Source organism: Neopelma chrysocephalum, unplaced genomic scaffold, assembly GCF_003984885.1.
Source record: "Neopelma chrysocephalum unplaced genomic scaffold, ASM398488v2 Primary Assembly neopelma1_44, whole genome shotgun sequence".
NCBI lineage: Eukaryota > Metazoa > Chordata > Aves > Passeriformes > Pipridae > Neopelma > Neopelma chrysocephalum.
Window position 1 is genome coordinate 17,368,440 of NW_020897703.1, and position 22,697 is coordinate 17,391,136.

Sequence of the window (22,697 nt, forward strand, 5' to 3'; positions counted from 1 at the left end):
TTTTTCTTCCTCTGTGTTCCTTTCCTTTTCAGTTTAAACCATTAAATTGTCTCATCTAATTATAAATATTGGAAAGGATTTTGGCAACTTATTTTCTTTCCATAACTATTAGCACTCGTATCTTCCTGTTTAATTTGTAGTAAATAAATCCACATATCAGCAGTACACTTATAAGCACATGGAGTTTCACTAATAATAGAATCCACAAATACCTATTTCAGGATAACAGCTACCAACCAAAGTAGTTCGACATGTTCTAGCAGTCTTTTATGGACACATAGATTTTTAATTTAGAAACAACCATCAGAACAGATAACCTTATATCTTTTAAAATAGGCTGTAGAATTAATGCTGCTGTCCTTGTTCTAAGCTCAGAAACTTAGTTCTGACTGAATTATGAAATCCTTTAATATCACAACTATAACAAACTTAGAGCTGTATTATGTTTTCACATTTACATATTCAATTAATAAGCATGGTAATTTATTAGAAATAGGTGAAATAGCTATTGTCACTGTAAGTGAAAAAAGCAGATTTTCATGACAAGACATTAATGGCTAATATTTTCTTCTTTCTTGTATATTTACATGTAGGCAGACTTTTTGGGTTCCGGTTACCTGGATTGAGACTTTTAACATACAGAAAGCAGTCCTTGCCACAGGAAGACCCTGATGCAGTGATAATTGATTCCTCTAAGCACAGCGATGACTCAGTGGCAATGAAGCACTTTAAATCACCTACAAAAGAAAGCTGTAGTCCTTCAGAAGTGGATGATACAAAAGCACTGATTCAACCCAGTAAATGTTCACCTTTGGTTAATATATCAGGACCTCTTGACCATTCATCACCTAAACAACAATGGGACAGACTTTACCCTGACATGATACAGACAAGCAATCCACTAACGCATTCCAGATCAAAGGAAAGCATTTGTAGTATACGGAGAGCATCTTCAGTACACGACATAGAAGGCTTTACCGTCCATCCCAAGAACATTTTTAGGGACCGTCACGCAAGTGAAGGTACGGTGTAAAGTCAATCATTATCCTTTGATGTACTAAAAAAGGAATTATTTCAATTTTTCATAGTAATCATCATTTTGTAAAAAAAATTAAATATAATCAGCTGTTAACATTCAAAGGGGCACTGAAAATATTAAGGCCCCAAATATGCCAGGCTTATTTATACTAAATATTGCTTTTTATGTCTAAGGAGACTGATGGAATTATGGGTTTGCTTTTCTTTATAGGGATATAGCAAATTTGGGCCCAACATTCCTAAAGCTAATATTGAGATTTGAGGGGGAAAAAAATCAGATGATCAACTTATAATTGCATGTACTATTCTGTCGTATACTCACATATATTAGATTATTTTTGACTGTATGAAATCCTTCAGAGACTGATCAGTTTATTTTTCTTAAATCTGTAATGTGCACATTGTGTATTCACTGGTCTACCACCAAGACATTCTTTTTCTTTCACATTGGAGAAAATATCCTCAGCAACTCCATTGAAATGCTTTGTGTAATGATTAATGAAACATTTAGTGAAATGGTGAAATGCCTAGTGTAAAATTCATTGCAGTGTGATTTTCTCCTTGCGTTAGTATATTCTTGCAACCAGCAAAAGTTACTAAGATATTTCCCCGTCTTTTTTTTCTACTGTCTCTCCTAAATCCATGGAGTGCAGTCCATGATTTCTTCTTGAAGACAGGGAGTTTGAGAAACTTGAGAAAGAGCTTAGCAAATAGAGATTTGAAAGCCTGGTGAATTGAGAGGTCCCTTGAACAGTCACTTTCAAAGAAAAGTGTCAGGTATACAGTGCTTTCACAGCTACTGGTGGTCTAATGACTTGAATTGCACATCTTTTTATTCAAGCTAGATGACAAGAAATGTATGGGAAATATTTTAAGATTTCAAAAACATGTACAAAGGAAGACTGTGTAAAGATTCATAAATTAGCAGGAAAATGAATTTTCATTTTCAGTGATGGCTTGTTTTTCTGTTATTCATTGACCACAAGTGTAAAATCTCTTACAGTTCTCCTGCCTTATGGAAGGCCCACATCAGGAATGCTTTGCTTCTGTACACCTCCTAAAATATAAGTCTGAATGTTTCTCTGACACCCAGTTTAACTTGTAGAATAGCAGAACTAATTATTCCTTCCAGTTACTCTTCCTGTATTACATATACTTATATAAGTACTTCCTTTCTCATTTCTGTTCCTTTTGGACTATGATTTTTTTTTTCACTTCAAATGAACTTGAAAATTCAATGAAATCCATACTAAACCAAGCCATTTTGTTTATTTCATGTTCATTTTAAGAAAAGATTTCAAAATCAGGATGTGGGGCAAAAATCTCCAATACTGAACTTCAGCATGTCCTTTCAACCTATTTCATAAGCCTCATTTCTGTTTCAACTTCCCCACATGTTTAAATTCACCTTTCAAACAAAACACATTTAAAAATATCTTTTTTGGCAATTTCTGTTTTCAGAACGTTAAAGTACTTCCCAGTTGGTTGTTCTTCATGTAGTTATAAGATGAAAATGTGTAAAAATCAATTTCACTCTTAAGTGTCTTTGATTACAGTGGTAGAAAGTTCATGCAGAAATCACCACGTAATTTAATACTTGCAGCATGGAAGAGCAAAAATTTCTATCTCCATTTCACCAAATAACAGTTTTCAAACATTAAATACAAAGGAAAATAAATTTTACTATGAGAAGTCAATAATCCAGTTGAATTCCTATGACCTCTCACATAATGTGATCATTTACAATGCAAGTAGATAAAGGGACCCCTGGTGGCCTAGTGGTTAGCATGCGGGATTCTCACCGCTGCAACCCAGGTTCAATTCCCATTCCCCCGGGCAGATGGTGCTCGTTAGCCCTGTAAGGCCATCCATCTATGAGAAGGTCACTCTAAACAAACCTACGTCCTGAGGACCTCACTACCATTGACCAAGCTTGCTTGGTCCCGGCAGATGAACCTTAGGATTAAAGGGTGGGCTCAGTTCAGCGCATGCTGTGTCTTACCTAAAAAAATCCATTGCGCAGGCTTGAAAGGTAAAAGACCTTTCCCAAAATCTTCGTTCGCGAAGACTGGCCATTATATGTAGATAAAACACTTTCACTCTGTTTTCACTCTGCATAACCTACAAAATAGTAATCTGGCCCTAAGTTTAGGTCATATGTGTGCGTTCTAGAAAAACACAGCAGAATAGAGGATGGTTCTCAGATTTGCATTAGAATTAGTAACCATTCTTGATGCCATCTGCTTACAAGCATCTTAGAATTGGATACCTTATGCTGAAAAGATGCTTAAATTTGTCCAACGAGTCCTGATTGCCTTACTCAACTGTGAGCAATAAAACCCTATTATTGCTAAAAAATTATCCATGCAAGTTAGGCAGTCAGGATTCACCTATCTTCTCTGAGCTCGCATATTCTGATCAGGGAGAATGTAAAGCCCTAAGTACAACAAGTAAAAGTAAACCACAGTCACAGAATCACAGAATCTTAGAGTATACTGAGTTGGAAGGGACCCATAAGGATCCTCAAGTCCAAATCCTGGCCCCGCACAGGACCATCCCCAACAGTCACACCATGTGCCTGAGAGTATCATCCAAATGCTTCTTGAATTTTTCAGGCTTGGTGCTGTGACCACTTCCCTGGGGACCCTGTTCCAGTGCCCAACCACCCTCTGGGGGAAGAATCTCTTTCTAATATCCAACCTAAACCTCCTGTGACACAACTTCAGGCCACTCCCTCAGGTCCTGTCACTGGTCACCAGAGAGAAGAGATCAGTGCCTGCCCCCTCTCTTCCCCCCACAAGGAAGTTGTAACTGCAATGAGGTCTCCCCTCAGTCTCCTCTTCTCCAGGCTGAACAAACCAAGTGACCTCAGCCGCTCCTCACACAGCTTCCTCTCAAGGCCCTTCACTACCTTTGTTGCCCTCCTTTGGACACTCTAATGACTTAATATCATTCCTATATTGTGGTGCCCAAAACTGCCACATTATTCAAGGTGAGGCCACACCAGTGCAGAGCAGAGAGGGACAATCCCCTCCCTTGACCAGTTGGCGATGCTTTACCTGATGCCCCCCAGGACATAGTTGGCTCTCCTGGCTGCCAGGGCACTGCTGACTCATATTCAACTTGCCATCGATCAGAATCCCCAGGCCCCTTTCTGCAACACAGCTTTCCAGCGTCTCATTCCCCAGTCTATATGTTCATCCAGGGTTGCACCATTCCAGGTGCAGAATCTAGCACTTTCCCTTATTGAACTTCATATGCTTGGTGATTACCCAGTCCTCTAATTTGTAAACTATTAACCAAGGAAGCATAGGTTTAATATATTTCCCATTCCATTTTTATTTTGTTTATTGATCCTAATAATTCTGATTTTCCCAAAACATTTGAAAACTACTAGTCTATCTGAAAATGCAATTCAGGATTCAATTTTTCCTGCCTTTTCCAGTTCAAATGATATTGAATCAGTATAACACAATTCTGAAAGAAGAGAATAGAATTATTTAGCTTAATGCTAACTATAGCAATTTACCCCTAGTCAAATTTTAAGATAATGCAACTGAGAATATGAATGATTTCATGTGTTAAATTAATTTATGTAGCCTAGTTGCCTATCACTTTAAAATTATCATCACTGTGGCCGTTATATGCCAAAAGGTATTACAATAAAAATGACAGTTTAGAATTTTAAATGCATTTGAGTGTACTTGATTGAATTCCATTCTAAATTTGCCTATATCACAGCAAAAGGAACAGGGCTGGAACTGTGTCTTCCACTCACCACCCAAACTGCAGCCAAGCCCATCTCACCTGAAACACCAGGAATCCAGATTTTGCACAGGTTCACAGAGACTCTTCAGAAATTTTACTGTCTTCAGCAAGTGACCTCAGTAAGATCCTTTCAGCCTTCTGAAGCAGCAGCAGACTGTTGTGCAATCCTGCTACAGATGCCTGGCACAGGAAGGCATTGGGCTGAGAGGAACTAAACACTCTTCCACACCCCTGGTCTGGAGGGCCCAGCTCAATGTCCTATGGTCCCCAGTCCTTGGGAGGTTGAGGAAAAGCCGGAGAGGTAGCAGGTGTGATGCCACCTTTGATGCCCCCTCAGCAGCAGGCCACGGCCTTTCTCCGGAGCAGGGCTGAATGTGCTCTCCTCAGGGACAGGGCTGCTGCGAGGCAGCTGGGACACAGACACCTCAGCCTGTCAGCCTGGGACAGTGCAGGCGACCATTCATGAGAGCCCAAGGCACCTCTGAAAGCTGGTAACCTGGTCACAGCAGCTGGCAGGGGTCATGACACAAGGGGAGAGCAGCCTGCGGGTCATATTGTTATCACATGAACTGGAGTGACATCCACCTATCCACCTGTGTGGCTTCTTTAAAATAATGATAACAACAGTAATAATAATATTCTTCCAGAAAAAGTTTGATCTCATGAGAGGATTCAGGGGCAGGTGTGCCAGTGAGAAAGCTTTGCCACTGTTTCCTTGCAGAAAGGCACCTAAGAACCGAAGAAAGCATCAAGGAGTATCTTTCTCCAGCACTTAGAAGGGCACGGCTTAGCTTGCTGCCATGGTAAAAACTTTACCTCCTGTGAGTCTAGATGGGCATGGGGCCTGGGGGTCAGTGCTGGGCCACCTGCACAGCCCAGTTCCCCATGCAGCCAAGCCAGCCTGCATCACTGCCGTGGGTACCTCAGCTTCATTTAATTACTCGGGACTAATTACCTCTTCTTGGGTTGGCACTTCTGACCTCCAACCCACTGCTAGACTTACGGAGAAATGATTTTACCATGTTACTGTGAAGACAAGCTAGCTAAAGCCAGTCCTATTGCCTGATGATCTACTCCCAACACTTTTACAGATTATCTCTCAATTGTCAAAGTGACTTCATCTTGACTAAAAGTTGATGTAATATAATCAAGGAGATGCAACAATATTTCAATGCAAACTGTACACACTCTGAAGCAATATTTTCTGCTTTTCTGGTGTAGATTTTAGTTGTCTTTTTTTTTCTCTTTTTTCTTCACTTTTATTTGCTGAAAACCAGACAATGGTCGCAATGTCAAAGGTAAAGTATACATCTAGACTGTACCTTCCAGTGTTTCAATCAGCCACACTTTTTGGCATGTTACTTTGCCTGCTGTATGAAATGTTCAAACGCAACATTCTCATGCCAGTCTCTCTAGGGCCAGGTGCATTACTTAAATTATATTTGTTAAACATGTCTCAAAGCACTATCAATCATTGGAAAAAGTGAAGGCATAGTTAAATGGCCCTTTGACTTAACTGTGTGTGAGTTCAAAAAAGGAAGGGAGGGAGGTAGAACATATCATGGTTACTTAACTCAGTGCTATTGTCTTCAAGTAGGCAAAACTTCTATTGAAGCTACCAGGGGTTTTACCTGGATGAAAAGGAAGTATGGGGACATTACCAAATAAGCTGTTGTTAGAAGGTGCTTAGTTATCAGCTAACTATTGTAAAAATTACATAATTGGTAGTCAGGACCCTTGTGGAAATATCTTCACTTATTCCTCTTTTGTCTCTTTAAAACTAGTTTCACGTTCCTGGATGGCAGGGGGTATGGTTTCAAGCTTCCTGTAGCATTAAAATGTGCATGCATGAACTTCATTGCCAATTCCATGTTTAAATAATATTTGACACAGTTACAAAACTGTTTCTTTTCACCAGCACTGAGCTACATCTTTTAGAAGCAATTTTAACATAATTCATAAGTGACTTCCTCCATTTCTGACAACACGTACTAAAGTGTTCAGTTTAATTGTCATATTTGTAGCTATGTCGGAGAACTGGTTTGTGACTTCATGCATGATGCAAAAAGTGTGTGTACCTGGTAAAATCTCTCTAAACTGCATGCAGTGCATGGCCTAGATTCTGTAAAGTGATTTGTGGACTACAAAATCATTGCATTTGCTTCATGTGTATGTTGGCAAAATCTTGGGAGAAAAAACATGCAGTTTTTGTTCTATACAATAACTTTTATAAATGTATTTACTGCTGGTGAAAGATGATGGATTGGCAGCTCAGGAGAGTGAAATCATTTCTCAATGCATTGTGTAAGCAGGGACAATGGAATTCTACAATAAAAATGGGGAGCTCAGACTTAACCTGAAAGATTCTCCTTTGTAGGGTAGGCAGAAGCACATCATTCACCCTGCTTATTCAACTCTTGGCCTCTCTGTTGAAACTGTCAATCAGGGTGCCAATTAGTGTCATTTGTGATTGTGATTTGTTATGGCCCTCTTTTTCTTCCTCCTGCTATAAGAGTATAGCAACGTTCCACTAGTTGTCAAGTATCAGCTCAATTGCTGTCAGTCCGGGCTGTACTTAACTTAATACAGTCTTTCAATTAATTAACATTATCAATAAGGTGCATTATACATTTTGCCACTTTCTAAAGAGAAAGAAGGAGAGGGAAAAAAAGCAAGGTTTTATTCTCATGTGCAATTAACTTAAGTCTAATATCATGCTCTAGGGCATGAGTATTAGGTAGGAAAGGGAGAATAATCCCCTTTTGAATAGAAGCAATAAAAGATGTAAATCCCACAAAACAAAAGTTCAATGAAATTTAGGCATCTATAAAGTTGCTAATAAAATAAAATCTCATCTACTACCTAATCATGGATTTGCCTAAGCTATCTCAGTTTCCTCTTACCTTTGGAATTCCTAAGGTACCAAGAAACTTGTTCATCTGACAAATGACTCCAACTTGATACCCTGCTTATGTCTTAACCTACTAAATACTCAGAAACTACTGCTAAAATAGGAAAGTAGAGCTGAAAATTTGCAGTCTGACCATATATATGTAGCACACACCAGCCAGATTAGTCACCTCATGGATTTTTGAGAAGATTGTGAGCCCTGATATATTTTAAACACTACTTTTTAATTGAGTCATATAGATTATGTGAAAGATAGAAAAAAACCTCAAAGTCTGATTCTTCAGGAAGAACTCAAAGCCAGATGTGATGAAAAGCCAGCCCTGATTTAAAGAATTTTACCAAAAAAAACAGAAATCAGCACAGCCTGAAGTGTTTTCCCCCAGCTATCTCCAGGCAGCTGGTTGCTTCGAATTTCATTCATTCACACATTGCAAATACAAATCAACTGATCCACTGTTGACTTTGCAATTTACCCCATAGGCCTAATCCTATCCCACTGACTGTTCCTGATTCATCATACATATTCTTGTTTTCCTCACAGGAAGTAAAAAAAAAAAAAAAAACTCAAAAGCAATAGAAGAGATAAGCATTGCATTGTTGCCCATGATAGAATTAAGATGCAATAAGGTTCTCATGTGGATCTGAGAAATGCCCTTCAATCCCACACTTTAGGTACATTGCACAAAACCTGGATTTTTTCTTAAATCCCTAACTTTATGTAGCTCTCACTGTCTAAACATCTTTATAGTTCTTTTTTCCAATATTATTCTCAAAAGCAAATTTTACTTGCAATGAATACTTTTGACTTCCTGACCAGCCTTCTGACAACAGTACAAAAGAAGTATACTGATATATTGCTTCCTGTTACAAAGAATTCTGTCCAATATGAAAGAATAATGATAAAGGATATGTGTCTCATGAAGTATGCAAATTCCTTAATTTTTATCTATCATGATGCACTAAAATAGTATATAGAGTTTATATATAGTCCATTAATATTCTAAACAAGCATCCCTATAGTTTTTAACATTTTGTTAGCAATGACAATTGAAGAAACTTATTTTGTGAGTCCACTCAATTTTCCAGTTCCTTTGTGCTCATGTGAGCACAAGCAAGGTACAGATGTGATAATAGAGCCTTTACTAATTCCAGGCACTCTTACATAATCATGTGTCCTATTTCCGCTCTTATAAACAAATGAGAATATAGTTCTTGTATTCAGTCAGAATTACAGTAAGAGCACACCAGCATTTTGAGTAATGTGAAAACAAGTAAGGATTGGTGCATGTACTTTGCAATTCATGTACCTTATAAAAAAATATTGAGGGCTATATGTGAAGGAAATGTCATATTTATAGCCAGTACTAGATTGGAATTTCATTAGCAATAGAGTTATTTTTAAAATGTAGATTTTTTTTTTACTATTAACAAGTACTATAAAAAAATATATTTTTAACTACCCTCTTAACATACCGCACTGAAACATTAATGACAATTTATTTTTCTGCATTTATCAAATTCTAAATATGTGTTCTGATTTTTCAGGGCCTTTCAATCATATCAAGTCCAGTCTGTTGGGATCCACATCAGATTCAAATCTCAACAAATACAGTACAATCAACAAAATTCCTCAACTCACACTGAACTTTTCAGATATCAAAAGTGAAAAAAAATCTTCATCTCCTCCTTCTTCGGAGAAAGCAATTATTGCACCTAAGGTGAAAGACCGAACGCACAACGTAACAGAGAAGGTTACCCAGGTAAGGTAATACACATTATTTTAGTTCATTTTCAATTTTGTGGAGCTCATAATCAACCTATTCAATAGATTGTTACTATTTCCATGAATGATTTTACTATCTCCAAGATAATTTGAAGGCTACGAGCCATTAATTAATTTACCTTCAATTTGCTTGCACAAGGTAGTTTACAGAATTAGATGATACTGCTAACAAACAAAACTTTTCAGCTCTCTATTTTTTATTGGAAAAGAAAACATGGTATACACCAAGTGCCCCAAATAATTCCATTAATTTCAGTGATTACTGTCATTCATAAATTTTAGTTTCATTCTTAATTTTTCTCAGCATTATGAATTGCTCATTAGTGTAAGGCACAACAAAAAATGGTAAGTGATTGTGCCACTGGTCTAAGCATCATAATTACATCTTGCAATTTATCATCTAGTTCTTTGGCTTTTCATAATGCTTTTCCTTGTGGGTGTCTTTTCCATACCTGTACATCAAAAAGGCTGTCAAAATGAAAAGCAGATACCTTTGGACTGGATGTATGATATATTCTGTCAGGCTTGTGAATGAGGCTTAAAATTGAAACAAAGCTGAAAATAATTCAAGATAGCATATTCCTTCACTGTAAGACAAATAGTGCTTGACTTCAGTGCCCTCTGAAGTAAACAGAATTTTTCAGCTAAATTCAGTATAATTATTACACTTGTGTTATAGTCTCATTTGGAGATTGACTAGGACAGGCTACCAATGTGCAACATACTGAAAAAAAAAATCAAGAGATGTTAGTATCCCAAATAACTTTTACAATGTTAGTAAGCAGAGAGTTGGCCCTTAAATGCCCATACACTGACAGAGGTTAGAAGTGCTTTGTATCAGAACGCCAATACATATTCCATAAGGAAGACCTTACCAAGAGTAACTTTTTACTTAGAATCATAGAATGATAGAATTGTTTAGGTTGGAAAAGACCTTTAAGATCCTCGAGTTCGACCACTAACCCAGCACTGAGAAGTCCACCCCTAAACCAGTCCCTAACTGCAGACCTGCCTTCTATAGACCAGACTGCAGCTTCTCTACATTGGTGCTGTGCCAGATATTGTCCATTCTCCTACTCCCTTTGACAGATATATAAAGAAATGTATTGTACACTCTCCTAGAGAAATAGAGATAAAGGTTCTATCAGTTCTATTTTGAGATCAGTTAGTGCCTAAAAAGTAATTGGATTTTTATCTTTCATATATTTAGTTGTTGATAGCTAACTTGAATCTGCAACCATTGTCCTTTCTTCTCTGGTCAGTTGTGAAAGATTTAATCTCTTCTGGATCTTTTTTGATATGTTTTAAATTATTCATAGTAGTTATACATAGAAATCTTTTCACAGCTAATATAGCAAAAAAAGTCAAGTTATATAAAAATGACCAATTTTTATGAGTTATGTAAGCATGAGGCAAGCTAGATTTTTTTTATTTTTTTTTAAATTCTGACTGGCTAATTAGTGCCAGGGTGCTGAGTTTCTGTGTACTAGTGACACTGTTATGGGGGGTGAGGCAGGAATTTTAAAAAAAAATATGTGCTTATTCTCCAAATAATTTAGATGTTGTGAAAAGTCCCATGGAAATGGCTTGGATCAGCTAAACTTTCCAGGAAAATTGATAGCAACTAAACACAAAATTAAATTTGAAGTGCTCTATAAAATCTTAATACTTTGCAAAAGCCTTCCAATTTAATTTGACATTGGTTTATGTCCTTTTCTAGAATGATCTCAACTGATTTGCAGAGGACAATTTGCATAGCAAAGTTTGATGACATACCACTCATTATAATTGGAAATAATTCCCTGCAGCTGGTGCTTTTTCTCTTATTACATTCACTTATCAAAGTTTTTAGTTTCTGCTGCATCCTAAACTCTAGAGTTAGGTACAGAGAGAAACTCCTGGGAGGTATAAGTAAATGTAGGTCTATAATATTACTCTGGTAAAAGATCTAGTTAACTAGTTATTCAAGAATTAGATTAGAAATAGACAGTTAGACAATTAAAGCGGCTAGTTTTAGTCTTATGTTTCTAATCCCAGTGATTCAGTATGTTTCATACGAGTGAGCACTTTGAAGGTTCCACTGCATGTCTGCCTATAAATTTCTTTGCAAATCTTTTCATAGGCCAGAGATCCATTTTGTATCTGCAGAATAGTGCAAAAGGGGTTTTGGAAGGTTTGAGCGTAGTGATGAGATAGAATATGGTGGAATCATTAGATGAGATAGGGATATGCTCATGTGTATAAAACGGCCATGGTAAGTTTAAAGATCACCCTTAATCAGTCGTGACATTCTGAAACAGTCCTCTAATAAAAGAAGTTAGGACAGGAATTCTAAATGTTGTTAAAAAGAGCCTGAATAAAATGTCGTAATGGGATAGATAACATGTTGTACGTTTCTGGGATTGCAGAATTTGATGACAAGGAAGGCTACTTCCAGATGTATATTGCACCATTCAGACATACATCTGTCCATCTCTCCCTTTGTAATCCTTATTATCTTTCTCCCTTTCCTCAGTCTTGCTGAGAAACTTGGTCCTGCTGTTATAACCTGACATTTTCACTATGGTGGCTCCTCACTGTGCTACTAAAAATACAGGGATGTGGATTCTATTTTCACCATACTAAGGTATCAGAGAGCTTCCCTGTTGGATCACTGCACTCTGGATTCTCTCTCATGCATCAATAATATCAAACCAAGTATCAGTATCACAAGATACAACAAGTTCTTTCCAGAGATAACACCTGTATGACTTCTATAATATCCACAAGCTGAAGAGGTAATTCAGGTCATGAAGACAGTGAAAAAGGAAGGAAGGGATAACACATAGCTACCTTCAGAGGGTAGAGGAAGAACAATGAATAAAGTAAATAAAAGAGTCATGGCCACTGTGTTTAGAGGCAGTTATGCATTTTAAGAAAGCATTGAAAGAGGAGTGAAATACTTTAGTAGAAATATTTTAGTGGAATAAATTAGTAGAAGACAGAAGAATAAAGTTTAGAAAATAATTTGAGGAGGAAAAGATGTTGTGGGACAGTGGTTTATACTTTGAGTGAAAAATTTAAACTTTGAAATTCAGGTGGAAAAATAAGATTTCAGTACAAAAATTAATAAATAGATACATAAAATCCATAACATCTTACCTTTTAAATAATACAAATAAATTAATCTCTTCAAGAAGAGCTGTGTTATAAATTCTACTGCAAAGAACCTTTCAATACTGTCTTACTACTTAGCAAGCATGTCCAGGACATCATGTAGAGATGAAAATTGCCTTAAAATATAGCTTGCAGTGAAGTGCTGAGCATGTGATGGTCCTGAATAAGTAGATTCTCTGATTGCTTTGCCTGGTTTTTCACCTGGGGCTTCACTAATCAAAACTCCTTGTATAATGCAGAGTAGCATAACATCTTCTGGATGCCTGTTTCTGCATAAGATTGACTTTTACTTAGAGAAATAGCTCAGCAGTAGCTTCAGATAGTCCTTATTGATAAGTTGGCATTGTTATATTCCACTGCATATATTTGTCACTAAATTAAATTTACATTTCCATTCCACTTTACTAAAAATTTTGGGTTCTTAATGTTTCTCATCATAATTTCCAGATGTGCTAAAGTCACTCTCTTCCAGAGGAGTCTCACTTTGCTTTTTTCCGTTATTCTTTTTTTTTTTGGACAGTCTGTTCAGGGGTGCAGTCCGATTTCTGCACTCTTTTGCACTGACAGGTTCAGTTGGGGTCCTGGCACTGATTGTTAGAAAGAGACAAGTCTTCCTAGAGGCACAAAAAGTAGACTTTTATTAAAGAAAGCAGTAGGGCAAAAATTTGACATCTGTCTTTTAGCATTTTTTATGAATTCATAAAGGTGACGTCTGGTCTTAAAATTGCAGTGTGCAAAGGCGCAACAGTAACTGATTTTATCTTTTGTTTGAATACTGATTTATTGCAAAGCTTCTTACACATCCAGTTCCCACTGATGTATGGCTCCAAAGTTGTGAGCAGCATGAAGACTAGAGTAGTCAGTATCTATGCTTGTTTTTAAAGAAAAGAGAGAATTCCTGAATTCCTATAACCTAACACTGTCAACAAACAATAACTGTCCTAGTTAATAAAAGGGTAAATTACTCCTCTCTTTACTGTGTTGTTTAAGAAAAACTGTTTTGTTTCTCTTGATCACTAGTGTCCAGAGATTTATTCATACCCTTGAAATTCATCAGTCTGACAGGATATAGCATGTGGTTGAAAGACCTAATATGTATCTGTTATTTATGATTTGTCTCAATAACTGAATTACAGGAAGGTAAAACTCTCTGATCTTTAAACTTCTTGCAAATAATACTGTTCAAAACAGTTTCATTATCTACCCACCTGGAGGAAACATATACACCCAAACTGGTCATATGGCTGATGAAATAATAAGTATGTACCTTGACAGGATACACAGAAGAGTATGATCTGTTTTGCAGACATACTGAACACCCACAAATCTTCTGAAAATAGAGCTGTCAGTGAAGGAGGGGCTGGGGGGGGGTCACGTATGAAGCAATAGACCTTGCAGTGTCACTGTATGTTTTTGTAATCTGGCCACACTCCATTCAATTCCCCAAAAGATTAAGAAATAAGTAACAGTATCCCCACAAGGCCAATAAAGCTGTTGATATAAAAAGAACTATTGTATGATCATGACTTCAAACTGACCTTCAGGTTTTCAGGCTGAAAGATGACTAGCAGCATTGACAACAGAGAGGGGCAATATAAGACCTAAAAATAAACTAGGTTATTGATCTATACGTTTTCAGCAGTCTGATTCAGCTGACACACTGCACTGTTTACATCATGCAATAACTCACATACACACAACATTTCAAGGCTGTTCATTTTGGAACACAAGCTGACATGAAGCAGAAAATTCTGAATTAAGGGAAAACAATTTTGATGTCTTCTAATTACACAGTAAGGCATTGCATATAATAATGAAATTGTGGGTAAGCAGAACCAACATTTCCTTGTTATTGTATGGAAAGTTCAAATTTCCTCTGTAGTGACAATCTTCTTTTTCCTATTATTTGTAAATTGACAGTTTATTCAGGAATTATTCCTTTTCTCTACAATAATACTTAGCAGCCTAATGCAATAAAATTTCATCTTTAATTGTCATTATATAATTAGACCTTGTAATTAATATAGATGTAATATAGAAATAGTATGAATGTGTTTAGTTTCATTGTCATTTAGAAGTTGTGGCACACTGTGTGTGAAAAGAAGAAAAACAGAGAAATCATGGTAAAACTAATAAAAATACCCTGGTCTCATGGTAGCTATTTAAACCTGTGCAAAGTGTCACCAAAACTGGAGAGTAGTACCTTTTGCGCCAGAGCAAGTAACTATACAAAGTGCATGGAAGCAGAAAATAAAGCCCACTGTTTTGTTCAGTTTCAGAAGAAAACATAGTATTTTCTTTGTAATTACTTCTGTTGCACCAAGTAATAAGTTTCACAACAACTGCAAAAGACAAAATATTCCTTCCTTAGAGTAGAGTCTCTTCTTTTTGTGACAGCTGAATGGGCTAAGGCATCTGAACTGCTGCAGTGTTTTGAGAAGATTTCACAACATATGGTAGAAACGGAGCAGTCGGAAAGCCCAGCTGCTTTGAAGCATGTAACCTGGATGCATCCTTAATTAGTCCATGTCCTTCCCCCAAGATCTACTCTTCTGAAAAACAGATTACCTGATTTTGCTGAGTTGGGAAAAAGTATCCAGTATCTTCTATGAATTACATTTTTGAGTAATCAATGTTTTGTGTGATCTCTTTGTTGTTACTACCTTGATGCTAACATGAAATGGAGGATATGACTCTTGTTAATAATAGATCGTTAACCAAAGCAACATTCCTCTTTTGATGCTAATAAGTGGGGGAAAATAGACAGACACAGGCTTTCAGACTGCATTGTAATTTTTTCTGCAAATAATTTGTTAAAAGTGTTGAGGGTGTAAGAACTGATGCCCTACAATGCAAGTAAAGCTGATTGAAACCAAGGTGTTGGCAGCGTTCGAATAAGTCTCATTTCTCTAGACTAGAGCTATAAACCCCCAAACTCCTACTTCCTGGTGAATTGACCTTGGAATTTTCTAAACTTAGTAGGTTACTGTGCTGAAACCAATAGTGTCGACACCTACCAGAACAGTCTCACCATGAACTGCAAGAAGCCAAGCCCCACCGAGATCCAGAGAACTATGGGAATCCTCTGATTCATTTGATATGTGCAGTCTGAAATAATACCTTTCCCACATATAGTTACAGTTGCCTTAAAACAGCTACAAAAGAAGTCACAGTCCCTCTTTCGAGTAACCTTAGAACCATACAAAAATATAATGTGAAAGAGACCTCTAGAGGCCATCTAGCCCAACCTCCTACGTAAAACAGCACAACTTCAAAGTTACATCAGTCTGGTGGTTACCATGTTAACTCAGGAAACAGTTCCTATGTTTAGGTCAGCATAAGGATATGTTTTCCCAGAGAAAATCACCCAGCAATAGACAGCAATATCGACTGGTATGTGGAAAGAGGGAGGGAAGAGGGCAAAAATTCAGGATGTCATGGGTCACAAAGAGCTGCCCTTTTTCAAGACCACTGCTGGTGTAGCTAACATTTAGGACAATCATTTAGAAAGAGGTGGTCCTGTGTTGTAATTCCAGAGTGTTTTGCCTGTTACTTATCTTATATAAATGATCATCTGTTAAAAAATCCACAAATATAACCCTGGGCACCATGGATTTGGTCTCAAGACTACCTTCCTCCCTGTCTAGTGCCCTTACCCTCATATGGTCTGGATTCTGAACTCAGTTCTACTGTCAGGCACCTCACATGTACATACTGTAGTACCAATGTTGGATTCAGCCACAAAATGCCATAAGCTGGACAGCCAATGTTTAGCATTTACCTGAAATTATATATTCACACCTATTAAGAGTCATTTTCATCAGAAAAAAAAGGCAGGTATGTTCAGCTAACAATTTAATAATCTTTTACCTTTTAATGTAATACTAGCAAATACACAAATTGAGAAACTGGTGGGTAATTTGAAAGATGAACGTTTTCAAGGAAATTTGTACGTTCCTACACATCACTAATGAGAAAAGTTAATGAATAAACTAAATTTTAAAGAGTAAAAAGTTCCTGCAATTCACAGGTAGTATGGGGGTGACTATAAAACAGTTATCTTCTAATACTTAAGGTGGTCTTAAGCATATGAAAGAGAAATAGCTGCAAGGCTGTTTTCTTTTGACTTGGGCAGGGGGGAAGACAAAAGCACGTGAATTGGTTGGTTTTGATGTGTTGGCAGGTAAGGAAAATATTTTCTGGTTAGTGTTTGATAGGATTTAAGATTTTTTTCATAGTAGCAGAAATAGTAAGAAATAGCAAAGACCATCAACTCCAGTCAGCATAGTGTGTTGTTTGATGAATTCTGAATGCCCTCAAAATTAATAAGATAAATGAGAAGGTCATTGTCCTTATCTATTACCTGTCACATGTTAGAACTTGGATGATGCTTTCAACTTGTAACTGGTAATGGAATCAACAGAGAAGGGCAAACCCAGAATAGTTTAGAGATAAAGATTTGGAAAAAAAAATAGGAGGAACACTCCTTAAATTGTATTGAAATATCAATAAAATCACAGTAAGGGAAAAATCAGGAACCAGATGTATGAATCAAAAACCAATCGGTCATTGAATTACAAATACTTTGTTTATGACAGAGAGTGTTAATAAGTGTGGGGACATGAATTTTCAAAGCATTTATTGAGCTTTATGGGTGGTATGGCAGTTACTGAACATAAAATTAACGAGCGTAGCACAACAAAATCTCTAGGAGGTATTTACTAAAAGTGGCTAGTTCAGGCCATCTAAAGTGTAGAAATATACTATAAAATAAAAATCTGTCTGTAATAAAGTGCCTAAATTGTATGACTATTTAGTTGATATTTATAGTACATAGAAAGCTCAGAGTTTCTTCTTCTTGATATCAGAGTGGACTTGTATTAGATTTATCTTAGGTAAGTCTAGTTTTCCTTGACAATTGAATAAATCTTTTACTGTAGCACATGGTGAAATTGTCTTTAAGGTACTTTGGGTGTATTTTCAGGCATAAGTTTTTTTATTTAAAGAATTGCCAATTTAACATTAAGGCAGTATCTTTTTAATTATGGAAATTGCAGTAACTACTTCTCATTTAACATCTTAGAAGCTGGCATAAGAAGGCATTGTTCAGCTTCAGACAGCCTGGTGAGTATACCCCAGCTGGCAACTAAGTTCTATACAGCAGCTTGCTCAGGTCCCTCCTGTCCTCTCAGTGGGATGACAGGGAGAATCAGGAGAAAAAAAAAGTAAAACTTGTAGGTCAAGATAAGAACAGCTTCATAACTGAAACAAAATAAAATAATATAATAGTAATAATAATAGTGATACTAATAGCAATTGTAATTAAAAAGAGAGGGAGAGGGAGAGGGAGAGGGAGAGGGAGAGGGAGAGGGAGAGAAATTGAGCAAAAGAGAGAGAGAGAAGACCCAAGAAAAATAAGTATTTTACAATACAATTGCTTGCTGACTGATGCCAAGCCTGTTCCTGAGCTGCGATCACTCCCTCTTCATAGTAATGCCCCTCAGTTTATATAGTGGACATGACATTCTATGCTATGGAATATCCCTTCATCCAGATCATGTCAGCTCTCCTGGCCATACTCCCTTGCAGCTTTTTGTGCTCCTACTCATTAGCAGAGCATGGGAAACTGAAAAGTCCAGTACTTAGGGTGAGCACCACTTAGCAACCAACACATCTGTGTGTTGTCAACATTATCCTCATACTAAATCCAAAACAGAGCACTGTGCCAGTTACTAAGAAGAAAATTAAGTCTCCCCCAGCCAGAACCATGACACTGATTAAATCCTTAAATAAAACATCCTGTTGTCTCCTAAGCATGAGCTATATCTCACATAATACAGGCAAGGTAGAGCTCCCAATGAGTTAGTTTTGTCTCACTGCTTCTGTGCTATTTTTGTTTTGTTAGAGTACCAGAGTAGGTAGTGCAGAATCACCATGAAGGTCGTACCATCTTGCCACAATTCCTCAAAACCTAAATATGTTTTTACATCATAAAAAAGTGTCTAATGTAAGATCCAGCTACTGGCTGAGGACAGGCAAGTCTGTCTGTCCGTTCCCTATAGTCACAACTCCACTCTTTTCCTCTGCCTAATGAGTAAGAATTGAATGGATGGCCCTAGAAATCTGGATCATGTTTTTATAGGTTGATTTTGCTAATGAAATTTAATTTGTATCATCACATTATGTGTACGTGTGTGTAATCTGTTCCATCTACCTTTGCCAAATGGCTTTTTGGTTAAAATATTGCTGACCAGATTTGATAGAAGTTTGGGTAATGCACCAAACTTTCCTACAAGCGATGTTGAGAGAGGAACCTGGGAAACCTGGGCAGAACACTAAGACTAAATGTCTAGTTTAAGTGAATCAGGTTGGAATATGCTCAGTAGGCACAAACACAGAGAGCCATAAGGGAGATGGACATTTCTAAAGTAAGCTTTTCCCCATCTACCTAAGCAGTTTCAATTGCAGTTCACATGTTTTTAAACACTAAGGGGTCTAATTTTCTAATTTTCTAGAAACTAAAGTTTGTTTATTTTGCTTATTATGGAAAAAATATTTACCATGAAACTGAAGGTTAAACTTCAATATGAATATGTGCATAAGGATCTTTTCTTCCTTTCTTCTTTACTCCTGACAATTATGTTAGTAAGTACCATAATCATAGAATGAAACTATGGATGTAGCTGCTTCATTTTCACTCCACGCACTTCAGAAATTCTTACAGCTTTTATGCTTTTCTTTATCTGCATCAAAATATTTGACAGCTACCAAACCAGTCTAAATAGATAATGATGAAAGATACCTTTTTCATAAATATTGTGAGGAAGATGAGATAACATCAAGCACAAACTATACTGGTTTTGTTGCCGTGCCATGAACAGATAACAGAAAATATCTTTTAGGTGACTAAAAACTACACAATAACCTAAGACCTTATTACAAATGTAACCCTTGATGTTTTGTTATCATGCATATAAATGTTTGTTAGCAGCTAAGTGTTGCCAGAAGTGCATTCACCAGAATTTTGAAAGATAACATTTTCTCTCTTCTGAAAAACATCTCTTAGTGCATATTAAAGAAAAGGGTTACATAACTTTTAATACATATTCTTTCATTAATGTTTGCTAAAAAAGTCAGTTTTTAATGTCTTCTTTGATAAACTTTATATCACTAAGTTGAGATTTAAGGTTTAGTAAAGCACTGTCAGTAAATCTATATGCTTCTAAGTGTTACTCTGATGGTGCATTACCCACAAATATGAAAGTGGTTATATACTGACTGGCAGGAAGAGTCTCCTGAGGTTTAAGATCTGTACACCATTTCCTAATATTTTAATGGAAAATAATGAATGGAAAATGAAAATATAAACATGTTTTCTCTTTTTTAACTTCTAGATTAATGAAAAAAACAAATTATAGATAGTGAGTTTTCTAAATTATTGCATACATTCAAGTTTGGTGAAACGGTTTTGTTTGATGGTAATATCTAATAAATACTATTTCCATGAAATCTGCACAACTTTACTGAACAAATATGAGAAAAAAGTTGTTCTACTGCTTTAATTTCAGGACATACATAAATTTCCTTAACAATTTGAAGATTTTGGGTTACTTTGTAAGTAAATATGTTTAGCTGAATAGATTTATATAATTATTTGATAACTTTATAAAAGTTTGGCACTTCATGGCCTCAGTCCTGTAAGGCTCTCAGCAGTCCCTGGAAGTCCCATTGCTCTCAAACAAGCTTCATCTAGTGACAGACTGACATCTGGAAAAGAAAAATTAAAATACGCTCAAATAAGCTTAAAATATGGTCAGATAAGCTTTGACTTTTTCAGGCTCTGCCATTAAAAACAAAATTTCAGTTTCAATGTCTACCTAAAATAAAAAAAAAGTAAAAAACAACAACAACAACAACAAAAATGCATTGTGCTGTTTCTGACCCTGCAAAAAAAGAAATATTGAGCCCATTGTTTAAATAAGAAGTTGATATCCTCTTCTCTCTGAAGTTCCAAATGGGAAACATATAGGACAGGCAAGGACAAGTCATATTTTCACACGGCAGCAAATTTTCTGTAACAAAAAATTATCTTAAAAAATATGGAGGTCATTAAGACACTGTGTTATAAAACCTCGTTGTTATACTTCAAACAGTCTCATAGAGAATGTTTTAGCATTCAGCATTATATACAGTCATACTACGTTATTTTAAAGCACTTAATAAAGACAAAAGAATAAAACAAGTATTAACGTTCCTATTCAGAAGATGTTCCTGAATAGCTGTCTTTGAAAGACACGTAAAAATATTTTCTACATGGAAAAATGCCCTTTAATGCTGATATATGAAAGCAGTATATAATGTTGTGTTTGCAAGGTGCACTAAATCAAAAGCACTTCAACTTTCTTTCAGTACTGGTGTAATCTTGTTAGTTGTTCATGTCTGCATAAGGAAGACAATCATCAAGATGACTGAAATATGAGTCTATTATAGTCTTTCAGGGAATTAGGTAATGCCTACTATCAGAAAGCCAATGTTGGTTTAATTTCCATTTGTTCACTAGTATTCGTGTAATATTTATTTTTGATTCTTTCTAGATTCAGAGATCTCCTCTGTAGAGGTCTCATGGTAACAGTACGAATAGAGAAGAAAAGGGAAGAGATGTACTTGCTAGTTATAGCTTAGCAGCTTCAATAGAACTAATACACAGGAGAAAAGAGTGCCAGGAGATGTTATATCCAGGGAAAAGAGTTCTACAAAATCTATTAAAATAATTTTAAAGTTGAAGTAACACTGCCTCATTTTTTGAGCATGCTGTCATTCATATCTAAGGTTTATGGTCATGACAAAAAGAGTTAATTATTACAGAAATATGGCTTTAGCTTCTGTATCTGATTCATGTTTCTCATTTTGTTTTCCAAGTTTTTCCTTTTCAATATTGTTATTGGTCTTATTGATAAAGATCTGAAAATTAGTTCAAAATTGCCAGTTAAAAGGAAGAGACTGTACTCTTGGGATGGCAGTGTTTATTCTGCACCATGAGTTGTATCAAAGAGTAAACAGGAATAGTAACTTAGCTTTACTTGCACCTGGGAGATTCTACCTTCCTAGATTTCCTAGTCAACAACAACAAACTTGTTTAACTCCTGTACAGAGTTAAAAATCCTGTTGGAAAAAAAAATATTAAACTAAATAGCTTTTCATGTTTTGTGAAAATACCTACAGCTCATTGAGATTAACCTAGCCTAATAATCAATAGAAACCACCTATAAAAATTAGAAGGATATGAACGTTCTCATATTACCACTTGTCTATGTTCTTTGAGTAAACACAACATCTTTACAGTTCATTAATGTAGTCACCTTCCACTTTTACAATCAGATAACAAGTATGGATGATTTTTTGCTTTCTGAATCAACCTTGAAGTGTATTTGGATTAGAAGATCAGAAAAGTCAAATGTTCTGACAAATTCATTCCCTTATTTTTCACTGTCTACAATAATGTCCATAATATAATCATCCTGGTTCTGTTTCTTTTTCATGTGAATTTCATGTCTTGGTGCTGAATACACTTTACACAATCAGAAATTTTAAAGTTTCTTCAATCACATGATAAAGATATTCAAGTCTCTTAGCATACACAGAGCTGATTTGTTTCTAGATTTGCTGCAGCTTTCCTGACTTAAAGACGCAGGAATGATTATCCACTCACCTCTCAGGGCTGTGCACCTGACATGGGACTGAGTCCAGCAAGATATTGGCAAAATAATATTTTTTCATGTCATATACTATTTCCCATAAATAAATATTTCAACATTGTATTTGGACTGGTAGCATCTTCCATAGTTTTACACAGGATGTTTTATAGGTGAGATAAATGTTTATTTTAAAGTCCCCAAGTATTTTGGTACTATATTTATAGCTTGAACTTTATTAAATGTTTATGAAATTCTCTTAACATGAAAGGTGCTATGCAAGAGCTAACCTTGTTAGTACAAGCTTCACTTCAGTTCATCAGTTGCAGAAGTAGCAGTATTTAGTACTG

At 36.2% G+C, this 22,697-nt stretch overlaps 1 protein-coding gene across 3 annotated transcripts in view; it reads left to right on the forward strand.

Annotated features, from left to right (window-relative positions):
* The window catches only part of KCNH7 (potassium voltage-gated channel subfamily H member 7), a 220,056-nt gene that overhangs the window by 146,742 nt on the left and 50,617 nt on the right, over positions 1-22,697 (forward strand). For 2 of the 3 annotated variants that reach the window (XM_027678733.1, XM_027678735.1), the window contains 3 exons: positions 594-1,022; positions 6,591-6,614; positions 9,262-9,476. In XM_027678733.1, the coding sequence (XP_027534534.1) occupies positions 594-1,022; positions 6,591-6,614; positions 9,262-9,476 (668 nt within the window). The remainder of the gene's footprint in view (positions 1-593; positions 1,023-6,590; positions 6,615-9,261; positions 9,477-22,697) is intronic. The other variant, XM_027678734.1, reaches the window with a different exon arrangement.